Source organism: Macrobrachium nipponense, chromosome 10, assembly GCF_015104395.2.
Source record: "Macrobrachium nipponense isolate FS-2020 chromosome 10, ASM1510439v2, whole genome shotgun sequence".
NCBI classification, from domain to species: domain Eukaryota; kingdom Metazoa; phylum Arthropoda; class Malacostraca; order Decapoda; family Palaemonidae; genus Macrobrachium; species Macrobrachium nipponense.
In genome coordinates, this window is record NC_087204.1 from 19,811,574 (window position 1) to 19,824,973 (window position 13,400).

General features: G+C 38.4%; 1 protein-coding gene across 1 annotated transcript in view; it reads right to left on the reverse strand.

The window, feature by feature from the left end:
• The window catches only part of LOC135223448 (esterase E4-like), a 28,772-nt gene that overhangs the window by 12,030 nt on the left and 3,342 nt on the right, over window positions 1-13,400 (reverse strand). The window contains exons 4-10 of the mRNA XM_064261848.1: window positions 12,379-12,575; window positions 12,027-12,182; window positions 11,640-11,825; window positions 6,076-6,275; window positions 5,101-5,254; window positions 2,752-2,936; window positions 2,172-2,251 (exon numbers count right to left, since the gene is read on the reverse strand). Of these exons, the coding sequence (XP_064117918.1) occupies window positions 2,172-2,251; window positions 2,752-2,936; window positions 5,101-5,254; window positions 6,076-6,275; window positions 11,640-11,825; window positions 12,027-12,182; window positions 12,379-12,575 (1,158 nt within the window). The remainder of the gene's footprint in view (window positions 1-2,171; window positions 2,252-2,751; window positions 2,937-5,100; window positions 5,255-6,075; window positions 6,276-11,639; window positions 11,826-12,026; window positions 12,183-12,378; window positions 12,576-13,400) is intronic.

Consider the following 13,400-nt stretch of genomic DNA (forward strand, 5'->3'; position numbering starts at 1 on the left):
ATCATATACAGTCATTAAAGACTTAGATAAATTCACTCACTGTTCAGAAGCCATAAATAATAAAGTTTGTACAGCTGACTCTTTTGAATTCCATCCTATATCAATGGATTCATGTGAGTTAGGCATAGTGCTAAACGGTTCTCTCTCCCATACACGTGAAGGTGGTCTGAAAAAACTTTATCCCTTTGACAGTAATAAGTTCAATTACAGACTGAACAACGGCTCCTGGATCCGATACGACCAGGAAGGTTTTCAAGTGTCATGTCCGGACGGGACCACAGCCCATTCCCAAGTCTTTGTCGCAGCTGACGGTTGTACAGGGACATCTACAAACTACACAGTCAGAGGGGTCAACACTATAATACGTGAGAGGTCCTACTTTGCGAACTACACGTGGGCGACTACAATTATCCCATCACTACCTCTCCCATACAACGCGCGGGTGGCTCATCGTTTGACGCAACTGGCTGAAATGGACCACGCGTCGCCGGCTTATGCAGGAGGAGAAAATCTTTGTTACTACGTGCTGCTAGCCGTGTTTTGCGTTACGGCAATGATTATTATCGCCGTTAACATCTTTGCTTGGCGTAGGCTGAGGCGAACACAGATGGATCTTCAAAGGAACGTTTTGCTGCGTCCAGACGACACTCCTGTTGCGTTAAAAGCGTTTGCGTTCAGGGCCATCTGAAACTGGCCATTTCACCTGGTTCCAAGGAAAATTGTCTGGAATTGTGTTGTGTGTGAAAAGCGGTCTGTACGCTGGCAAACAGTTAAAAGTATCTTTCGGGCACCTAATAAAATATTGTAGCCCTATATATTAAAATACATAAGAGTATCTTTCGGGCACCTAATAAAATATTGAAGCCCTATATATTAAACTATTGGTGCGTGTACGTACCAGGAATCTATATCTGTGCACAATTATACAAATATATATATACAATTATACAATTATATATCTTTATAAAGAGTGGCAAGTACTCATTAACATTTATCCATGATCATGTATCTTTACTGAGTAACCGCTACTCTTAATCGGGTTACCTATTACTATAATCTTCATGTATACATGTTAACCTTTTAACTATAATCTTCATGTATACGTGTTAACCTTTTAATCTTTTTTTGGTACCTAATAATCATATATATATCAAACATGGATCTATATTTTCCATGCATTTTTCTTTATTCATGAATATGTCCAAAAAGGGTATGTAACAAAACCTTTTACGCACTTAATCACTTGTTTATGATTATATCTAAATATATGTTACGGGCACACTCCTAAGAAACCATGTTTAAAGTAACTTTTGTTATTCAAGGCTTGAATGGTAGCTGTACGAGCCTAATGTAATAAATACATTTATAATTACATATCTGTAAATAGCATCCATGACCTAAGGGGTCATTGGTGAATTAGGAGCGTCCTACGTGACAATCCGAATCTACATCACGCTGTGCAATGCTTGCAGTAGCCTGGTTTGCATTTGGGTACATCATCAGTTTATGTCTCTGTTAACTGATCACAACACCTTCCATGGGAAGCGGTTGACCTGTTAACCTGCGCCGGAAACTTATGACTTCCGAGCCGGCGGACTACTTATTCTTTTTTATGTGTAAATCGCTGGGATAGCTAGTGTTTCGCTATCGACACGATGCTTTGAAATGTTAGTTCTATTCCAGTTATCAAACGGAGCGGTCATCTGACCAAACCATCTCTCTAGTGATGGAGTTGAGAAATAAAGCTGTTTTTAAGATATCAACTTCCTCCGTTTGAATCATCTCCCTTATTCTAAAAAGAATCAACTTTACTAAGATATAACGTAGGCGAGAAGAGAAGTAGAACCAACAATGCTTACGAACAACAGTTGTAAGAAAAGACAATCAATCTTTTGCCATATATATATATATATATATATATATATATATATATATCTATATATATATATATTATATATAATTATATATAGATATATATATATATATATATATTAGATATATATAATTATATTATTATATAATATATATATATATGTGTGTGTGTGTGTGTGTGTGTGTGTGTGTGTGTGTAGGGCAAAAGAGGGCCATCACCTTTATGAGCAGCCTACCACGGAATAGAATGCTTATAAGGAAAAAAGGGAAAAAAGAAAAATGAAATTCTTTTCACTGACGTGTAAACAGGTGCTCCAGATTCAGCAATGGATGAAGCTGCCTCCCAACCGCAATCCAAAAGGAGGTAATCGGTTAATGCCTGAAAGTAATCAAATTATGTTCTTTAATAAATTTTGGTACGCAGTATTTATCTACAGATCCTATAAAATAACGGGATGTCTAAACTGGTCACAATTAACTCGTATTATTGTGATGAGACCATAACAATTAATCATGCAAGGACAGTCTCTATTGGAAGTTATATTCCTTATGGTCGCAATTCATGCTATAGTTTTTGTCAGGTTTATTGGTGCCATAAGCGCTCTTATGGTGCCATAAATTGCAGTTTCAGTTAATGGTGGTTTTTGCTTATCAGCACACCCTCGGGAACGGAATCCCCGCTGATAACCGGGGATTGTCTGTAATACTTTTCTATATGTATACAGAGCTGTTGTGTGTTCATAAACATATCCATGCTTAAGCGTGCATAAAAGGGTAATGACATATTTACAGATCTTATTTCACTAGAGGCATTACAGAATCTGTTGACTAAGACACAAGTAACAAAAAAATTCCCCTAAACTCTTAATTTGGACTTACATCTGTGAGTTGTTCCAATAAAACATCGCGAGATGTTTTGGCATGTTCGCTGTAATAAAAAGCTTCAGCCAAGTCCTTCACGAGTTCTTCAGCTTCAGGATCCGGCCAGTGCATGAAGGCGTATCGTGCCAACTCACTGTAGAGAGCTGTTGCATTGTGTGGCTGCTTCGACAGTACGAACATGACTACGAAAATGAAGTTACAAATTACTATCTAGTAAACACAAACCGTAAACTTCCCAAACTGTCCTCTGTAATTGATTTCAGATTAAATAAAAATTTGTTTCTGCAATTGGAATTGTTGTTTTACCTTCTTGGATAAGTATTTATGTTTGTGGAATTTTAATTTCATTGCTGGAGTAAACAATGAAAATATATTAATGTTCTCAGAGATGTGGTACCTAATAAAATAAGAATTAAAGGAACGCCATTATATATGACATAATTGTTTTTTGCCTGAAATAATTCCCCAAAAGTGAACAGAACTATTATATTTTTTCCTTAACATTCTTATTACAAATGAATAATCCTTGAAACATCTTTATGTATATGAGCCTACAGGAGAAATAAATGATTACCATCATAACAGACAATGATGAAATAAATCATACCAAGTAATCCTTTAATTATTTGGATTAATAGAGCCAAATCCCTGTCAAATAATGATGTAATCTGGATAACGTTGAGTATAAAAATCTATGGGTGTGCAAGGGCAACTTTGTACTCTTCTTCACCAAACACTGTCAATACCACATAGCCATAAACACTACACATGCTTATAAATAACAACCATCACACTTTAATCTGAAGACTTTATGCAAGAAGGAATTATATCCGTTATTTTCCCATACCTGTAATAAAATAAACTCCATAAATACACACACAAAACCAGCAACACTTCATTATCTCTCGTACACAACGTTTTTCATTTAACCCAAGCACTTTAAAATGCATGTACTATAGTTCCCAAAAAAGTAAACCCTTTTTTTTTCTCTTGTATACAACACAATATGATAATTCACACAATGTTATAATTTTCCCCAAAATTCATCATACACAAAAAAAAGAAAACCCCTTCTTTTCCCTTGTATGTGACATATTACGGAAGGCCACACAATGTTTTTCATATAATACTTTACAAACAATTTTATCATTTTTACCAAAATACACTAGACAATAATAAGCAATGCCATTTTTCTCTTGCATGTAACATCCAATACGATAAGTTTACACAAACAAATTTTAGAATTTTCCCCAAAGTACGCCATAAATAAATAAAAAAATTGATAACTTTTCAAAAATACTCTTAACTCAGTCCCTTATATATGTGTGCTGCTCTTTATGCTTATGATGGCCAGATGTTTTAAAAACCAGTGAAGAAGTTTAAAAGTCCTCCTCCATCACCAGCTTGATTGTGTTGTTGAGACTGACATATTCCAGTGTCTCCTGTGACTCAAGGGAAGCATTGAGTGGTGAAGAATAGAAACACGAAACCTAAAAGGCTCTAAACAGTTCATCAACACCAGCGAATGAGGGTGCATATGTACATACCATAAGTACAAAAGTGCGTTTATCATCAGGTTTGTAAAAATAAAAATTGGGAAAATACAATAAATATATAAATGAGAACAGCATAAAATATAAAAACGGGAAGGTATGTGTGTTACTGTATGGACTTCAATGTAAGCATACTACTTTACATATACTACTTTAATAAAATCTGAATTACTAGATCATAAATATAAAATCATGCAACAAAACATGCTCTAGTAAGTACGATGTCTACCTAGCTCTCTTCACCCATCCAACACTACATCTCCATCCCGCCCTGCCTCCGGCCACGGAAACTGCTCCTCAGCTTCCAAAACATCCCCTTCACTGAGTGAGTTCCTCCACACAGCCTTACTGCCCCTCCTCTCCCATGTCGCCCACCCATCTGACCCTTGGCCCCCAGCCATGGAATCTTCTCCAAGCCTTCCACACCTCCCCCAAAAACCCTTTCTCAGTTTGCTTGTGAATGTAAGCAGTGTTACCAACAACTTCTTGATGCTGAGCAGCACTGCCAATCATCGAAGAGTGTTTTTTCGAGTTTTTAAAATTCATATACATCACATATCTGTGGGCAATGGTCCCTGGGGTACGGTTGTGTCTATATAATAGGATTTCCTCACTTCGTTGCTAATGAATACTTATAAACCCTACCAAGTGAATGATTTATAAGATAAATATACTTCCGAGATAGATCTTCAAGCGCTCCCAAGAGGAGTAAATTGATGATCTATCTCGGGGGCATATTGTATATATAAAGATCAAACTTCAGAATTCAGTACTTTGCAGGGACTTTACTTACGACAGGCGAAAAGCAGACCTTCCTGGGGGACAAAGCTTATAACTGTGGGTGTTGGACGAAGGGTTAACTCCTTTAGAGGTGCTGGGAGGAAGGGAGCATGGCGAAGCCCTCCATCAATTACAGCAAAATACATGCTTGGGAAAAATTCGTACAGCTGTGGATGAATAGAAAGTAATGAAAGTAATGTATATTAATGTGTGTGTGTGTGTGTGTGTGTGTGTGTGTGAAAACACAAGGTGTGTGTGAAAAACACAACATGCCTAAGTCCATGGAGTGATTTTGATAAAATAAAATTTCTTGATACTGAGGTCTTCAAAAATAAAAAATCATATCAGTCTTGCATATCAAATCGAATGAGGTCCATTAAAAATCTAGTTGGTCCTTAATTTCTCTCATTAATCAGAGAATCTCAACTCTTCATTTGGTAAATTGTATTTTTTCTAATTGAAAGGACTTCACTAGAGATGACATCAAAACCATAGCAGCATCAATAATCTTGGCTTTCCTTAATGTGAATTCATTGTTGTGTGTGCTCTCTCTCTCTCATAAGCTGACTCAGCATTATAGCTATGCAGCCACATATCTAGAATGTTTAGGAAATGGCTGCAAAACAGTACTAATTTTTTCCTATTTCCTAACTTTCAAATTTCAGTTTACAAGAAAAATTATAGACAGGGTCTTACTTCAACAGAGTTATAACTCTCAGCACTTGATAAATTCATGAAGTGATTTACCTTGCTCATTCTCAGGTATATAATATACTACCAAATCATAAGAAGCAGAATAAAGTGAAACCAAGGGTAAAAAAGACTAAATCCAGATTTGTCAATTGTAAGAAATGGAAAATGTACCCTTTGCTGCAACAGAGCAAATATATATATATATATATATATATATATATATATATATATATATATAATATATATATACATATATATAAAGAGAGAAAAAAATTAGAATGATTAAAATCCTTACAAACAATGAACCTTGGGCTTTGACGATTTGTTCGAAGGTCTTGGAGGCAACGCATTCCCGTAAGTCCTTTGAATTTCCAGAAGGGCATCCTAATTTGTGTGCCAGTAATTGTGCTGTATTGCAGGGATCTCGCTGATCATTCCTCAAAGCCCAGAAGCATGAAGCAGCTCCACTTAACATTATTGCGCGGTGAAATAAGCCTGTAGATGAAGCAAAAATCAATTAAAATTACATTTGGCTTTTACTGTAGTGAAAATATCCAAATGTAGATCCAGTGAAAGCATACCATCTGGTCATGCTTAAGCATAGGATAAATGTCTCTACCACCTGAACATACAAAGAGTTGCTATTTTGGTAGAGGTAGTAATACGTAAATTAAGAACCAAAAGTCAGATAAGAGAGGCAGTGTGAAGGGAAGTTTTATCGAACAAATTCGGGGAAACTTTATTAACTTAATTCCTGAACACATAGCCTGCTTATTAACTCTATAGGTGGCATTGAGCAGTCCTAGTTTTGTTTGGGTTTGGGACAGATGTAAACAAGCACTGTCATGATTGAATTTACTTCGGCAGTTAATTTGGAGGGCCCGTTACTGTACCACTTACACTGTGCCTTGTGCCAAAAACTGCAATGCACTCATTCTGCCTTTTATAGCACAATGGATCACTGTTTTCTCATCACATTTACATGACTAACTTCTTTAACTTTATCTTTCTTCAGCTTCAATTCTTAACTATTAATCTAGTAAAACAAACTTTAGGACAAGCCCTGTAAAAGATAAGAAAGGTGGATAAGGTGCCTCACCAATTCGGTCTACAATAAAAATAACAATGACGAACCAAACAAAAACTTCTTTCAGTTTTCTTCTGAAGATTGAAAAAGAAACCCACAAAATCACTGTGTAACGTGTTTACTCCTAAGTATTTACATTTAATTTTACTCCACACTCGAGTACTTTCCGGCCCTATCTGTAGCCCATTTTCAAGATATGTTTGGGTTGTCAGCCTGGGTCAAGGCCCAGCAGTCTTCTGGAACTTCTTCTCGTTGAGCTGTCATTTATGTGATGGCTGTTCTGGTTTCCTTGAGAGTTGCTAATCCCCTCTTGTCGCTCTGATATCCTGAGCTGATGGTCAATGGGATTAACCCTTGTGTTAAGGGAGTGGTCATCAAAAGTCTGTTGGGCAGTAAACCTAATCTCCAGGTCAGCAGGGTCAATCTTAGCTTCTTTTAATATCAAAGCTCGGCTTATGGGATCTTCTGAGGTAAAACCTTTGTTTCCTTCTATTACTTATTGATAAAAAAGTCCGAACAGCGCTGGATCGGTGGTACGGCGAGAGTGAGAGACCGCAGCCCCACCCCCATGAGAAGATCAAGCTGTATTACAAAGCTAGAATGCACGCACGTCACTGTGAGGATGAAGATGCGTTGAGAAAAATCATCAAAGGGAATGTGACCCATACCGAAGCCGACAAAGAACTCGAACTTGTTATTTATTACCAAAATCGACGTACCCGAGACCTTATTATGAAGAGCAACCCGACCCCCCAAGCAAGAGACCTCCTGAAACAGTCGGATGTAGTCTACCAATTCTTATGCCCCGTCCGTGGATGTCCCGGCTCTTACGTTGGTATGACTTCTATGAAACTGTCCAAGAGGATTTTCTGCCATGCACAAGAAGGAGCAATTAAAAACCTTATCATGACAGCACACCAGGAAGCTATCTGCCACGACGGTATTATCAAGAATTTTAAGATAATAGGGAGGGATCCTGACCAGCGACTTTTGCGACTGCTCGAGGCACTCCTCATATAGCAAGTAAAGCCCTCATTAAATACAACGCAGGAAGTGCTCTTCCTCCCCACCAACTTAAGGAGACCTATCTGAATGAATAACAGCACTAGTAATATCAGACCGAGCGACACCCCCGATCAGAGAATACCAGATGAGACAAGTAGCCCAGCAGCCAATGTCAACACAAGCTGTCGTGACACAACGCCCAGGGAAGTCATGTCCCAGCCTCGACATCTGCTAAGCTGCAACAGCACAACCTTCAACGACGAGAAGTGTCTTGAAGAAAACTTCCTTCAAACAATAGCAGAAACGCATTGCGCCACCAACCAAAGAAAGCCCAGCTAGCGGTTGACCCCCTGCTGACCTGCCACTATATATCGAGTAGATCTTGACAGCACCTACAGTCTGCTCCGACCCACTGCCGTGATCATGCTCGGATGATACCGAGAGAAACGTTAGCCACTTATTCGTCATATTCTGACCTATTTGTTTATTGTGACAAATAAATTTTAAGCAATATCCTTGAAATTGACTCCTCCTGATGAGTAATATCGGCGCAATACTCACCAGTTGTAATAACAGAGAAAAAGCAGTTATTAGAAAAATAGAGAAGACTATTTACAAGTTAAATGCAGCTGATGCAGCAATATCTTTTAATAATAATAATAATAATAATAATAATAATAATAATAATAATAATAATAATAATAATAATAATAATAATAATAATAATAATAATAATAATAATAATAATAATAATAATAATAATCATGAAAGCCTACAACACCAAGAAATTATGGGAGAAAACAAGTGAGGTCAATGAAATAATGAGACTAATACACACCACCAATATCACAGAAACAAATAACTTGACATACGCAGGAGCAAGATTAGTAGCAGAACTGATGGGGACACGAACACCAACACCGCCAGCACAACCAACCCAACAGAAACCAAAACAGCAACCGCTTTGGAAAAGGAGCCTGGAAAAGCAAATCATGGTGATGAGATCTGACTTGAGTAAAATGAAAGAGATGGCAGAAAAAAGGCTAAGAAGCAAGAAAACAAGGGAGGAATTGAACGAGAAATACAAAGTACACGAGAGGGGACTAAACAACACAATAGAGGATGTAAAACAGAGGCTTAAGGCCAAAGCACATAAGATCCAATGATACATGAACAGGAATAAGGGATACCAACAGAATAAACTATTCGGAACCAACCAGAAAAGACTATACACCCAACTAAGAGGGGAAGACAACCACCAAGAAATTCCTGAAGTTGAACCAAGTAAGAGACTCTGGGAAAACATATGGAGCAATCCGGTATCACACAACAAACATGCAACATGGCTCCAGGAAGTCAAGGCAGAAGAAACAGGGAGAATAAAACAAAGATTCACTGACATCACGACAGACACAGTCAGACACCAACTAAAGAAAATGCCCAACTGGAAAGCCCCAGGTCCCGATGAAGTCCATGGATACTGGCTCAAAAACTTCAAGGCCCTACACCCAAGAATAGCAGAACAACTCCAGCATTGTATCACAAATCACCATGCGCCCAAATGGATGACCACAGGCAGAACATCCTTAGTCCAGAAAGACAAGAGTAAGGGAAATATAGCCAGTAACTACAGGCCTATCACCTGCCTACCAATAATGTGGAAGTTACTAACAGGTATCATCAGCGAAAGGCTATACAACTACCTAGAGGATACAAACACCATCCCCCACCAACAGAAAGGCTGCAGAAGGAAGTGTAGGGGCACAAAAGACCAGCTCCTGATAGACAAAATGGTAATGAAGAACAGTAAGAGAAGGAAAACCAACCTAAGCATGGCATGGATAGACTATAAGAAAGCCTTCGACATGATACCACACACATGGCTAATAGAATGCCTGAAAATATATGGGGCAGAGGAAAACACCATCAGCTTCCTCAAAAATACAATGCGCACCTGGAATACAATACTTACAAGCTCTGGATTAAGACTAGCAGAGGTTAATATCATGAGAGGGATCTTCCAGGGCGACTCACTGTCCCCACTACTCTTCGTAGTAGCCATGATTCCCATGACAAAAGTACTGCAGAAGATGGATGCCAGGTACCAACTCAAGAAAAGAGGCAACAGAATTAACCATCTAATGTTCATGGACGACATCAAGCTGTATGGTAAGAGCATCAAGGAAATAGATACCCTAATCCAGACTGTGAGGATTGTATCTGGGGACATCAGGATGGAGTTTGGAATAGAAAAATGTGCCTTAGTCAACATACAAAAGGGCAAAGTAACAAGGACTGAAGGGATAAAGCTACCAGATGGGAGCAACATCAAACACATAGAGAGACAGGATACAAATACCTGGGAATAATGGAAGGAGGGAATATAAAACACCAAGAGATGAAGGACACGATCAGGAAAGAATATATGCAGAGACTCAAAGCGATACTCAAGTCAAAACTCAATGCCGGAAATATGATAAAAGTCATAAACACATGAGAAGTGCCAGTAATCAGATACAGCGCAGGAATAGTGGAATGGACGAAGGCAGAACTCCGCAACATAGACCAGAAAACTAGGAAACATATGACAATACACAAAGCACTACACCCAAGAGCAGATACGGACAGACTATACATAACACGAAAGGAAGGAGGGCGAGGACTACTAAGCATAGAGGACTTCGTCAACATCGAGAACAGAGCACTGGGGTGATATCTGAAAACCAGTGAAGACGAGTGGCTCAAGAGTGCATGGGAAGAAGGACTGATAAAAGTAGACGAAGACCCAGAAATATACAGAGACAGGAGAATGACAATCAGAACAGAGGACTGGCACAACAAACCAATGCACGGACAATACATGAGACAGACTAAAGAACTAGCCAGCGATGACACATGGCAATGGTTACAGAGGGGAGAGCTCAAGAAGGAAACTGAAGGAATGATAACAGCGGCACAAGATCAGGCCCTAAGAACCAGATATATCCAAAGAACGATAGATGGAAATAACATCTCTCCCATATGTAGGAAGTGCAATACGAAAAATGAGACCATAAACCACATAGCAAGCGAATGTCCGGCACTTGCACAGAACCAGTACAAAAAGAGGCATGATTCAGTAGCAAAAGCCCTTCACTGGGGCCTGTGCAAGATACATCAGCTACCTTGCAGTAATAATTGGTACGAGCACCAACCTGAAGGAGTGATTGAAAATGATCAGGCAAAGATCCTCTGGGACTATTGTATCAGAACAGATAGGGTGATACGTGCAAACAGACCAGACGATAGTTGATTGACAAAATCAAGAAGAAAGTATCACTCATTGATGTCGCAATACCATGGGACACCAGAGTTGAAGAGAAAGAAAGGGAAAAAATTATAAGTATCAAGACCTGAAAATAGAAATAAGAAGGATATGGGATATGCCAGTGGAAATTGTACCCATAATCAAAGGAGCACTAGGCACGATCCCAAGATCCCTGAAAAGGAATCTGGAAAAACTAGAGGCTGAAGTAGCTCCAGGACTCATGCAAAAGAGTGTGATCCTAGAAACGGCGCACATAGTAAGAAGAGTTATGGACTCCTAAGGAGGCAGGATGCAACCCGGAACCCCACACTACAAATGCCACCCAGTCGAATTGGAGGACTGTGATAAAGCAAAAAAAGAAAAAAAATGATAATAATAATAATAATAATAAAATACTAATAATAATACTAATAATAATAATAATAATAACAATAATAACATAATAATAATAATAATATACCTTTGGATAGGGGAGAATGCATGTGAAGGTGAACAGAAGCAGCTCCAGCAGAGAAACCTCCTATTGTGACTTGGTTTGGGTCCCCTCCAAACTGAGCAATGTTTCTCCGAACCCACCTGAGAGCCGAGACTTGGTCAAGCATCCCAAAATTACCAGGCAGAACTGAATCCACCATGCTGAGGTACCCTGTTTCCAAGAGTAAAGTGAAAAATGATGTGATACAGAAGAAATTAGGACTGTGATTAATGAAGTACTTTGTGGATACAGAGTAAAAAAAAATCTTTTTGACAATATCAAACTTATACTCATGAGAAGCTTATATTCTTGAGATGAACTTCAACGAACTAATTGGCAGAGCTGGAGCCTTCAATCAGTTCCTTCGCTGACCTAGTGCTCCAAGACGATAATTGATGGTAACAACAATGACATCCCTAGAAAGGAGTTTTCCAGCTCCGTGGGGGGACGATGACCCTCTGATGTAACCACCTCCATGGATAAAGACAAACACTGGGAGGAGGCTGCCCTCTGCTCGGTTTTTCTCATCTGTTTTCGGTAGATTATGTCAGGTGTGATCCTTATATGAATAACCCTGTTTTCATAGGCAAATTGGATATCAGTAATGTATAATTTCAAACACCAATACAGAGGACACTTAATTTACTGACACCAAATGGGAAAAATTATTATTCTGAATTCTTCTGAAACAACATTCCTTATACTTAATTTATCGGCATCTTACCTAGACGGGATGGTGTATGAACATTGAGGAAAAGACAATCTTCATTTCCCAAAACACTCTTGCTTTCCACATCATATTGAGGGCAGAATGACCCAAGTTTACTGGCATTAAGATAGTTCCCTGGCCACGGACCCAACAGGTCTACGGGGTCGGCGAAACGCAAATCTCCGACAGGGGCCTTTGCATATGGGATACCTCTGTTCGGTAAAGGTAGACTTGGGCTTAGTATTTAAACTGTTATGACCTAATTCACCAATACTGAGGCACAGAGACATCAGGGGAGAATATATTTACGGTTTACATGTGAATATCACATGCTGAAAAAAAGTGTTACAGAGAAAGCGAAGTTTTTTTATAGCAGTATTTGTATAGGCTTTGAGATAACGTAAGATGTATATAATCAGGCAAAATATTATTCATATCAAAATGTAAAAATCATTAAAATTAAATCATTTATACAACAGATTTATTTCTATGCACCTACGTATTTCTACCCAAAGAACCTAAGCTTGTTAAGCGCTACATTACATTTCCTTATATGCTGCAGTATTCTTAAATTCACAGTTGACTCCACACATTCCTAAGGTTTAATTATCATAAGGCAATGGGTGTCACAAAGAAAAATGCGGATAAAAGAAAAAAAGAACAGGTTGCAAACAAATTGAGAGCTGGAAACTTGAAATTCTTCCGGAGTGAAATAGGTAGGTTAAAGTGTAGGGTTAGTTCGAATTCTAATGTAACAGATAGAAAGGCATGGAGGCTTGTAATATCTTGATTAATAAATCTAAAGCACTGTTTAATGAAGGTCACGGAGACAAAATATCAAGAATTCTGCATAAGGTACAGACTGATATATCTGATATTTGTCAGTCATCAGTTTCATAAGGAAAGTCATTTGCATTCATATTACACTGCTCAAATGGTCAGCTGAGCTATAAAGCAGTCAGCAGCCAGACGTGAAAATGATGATAGCCATTAAATTTATACTGATGTCGTGATAGAAGCCCTAAAGAAACTTCATG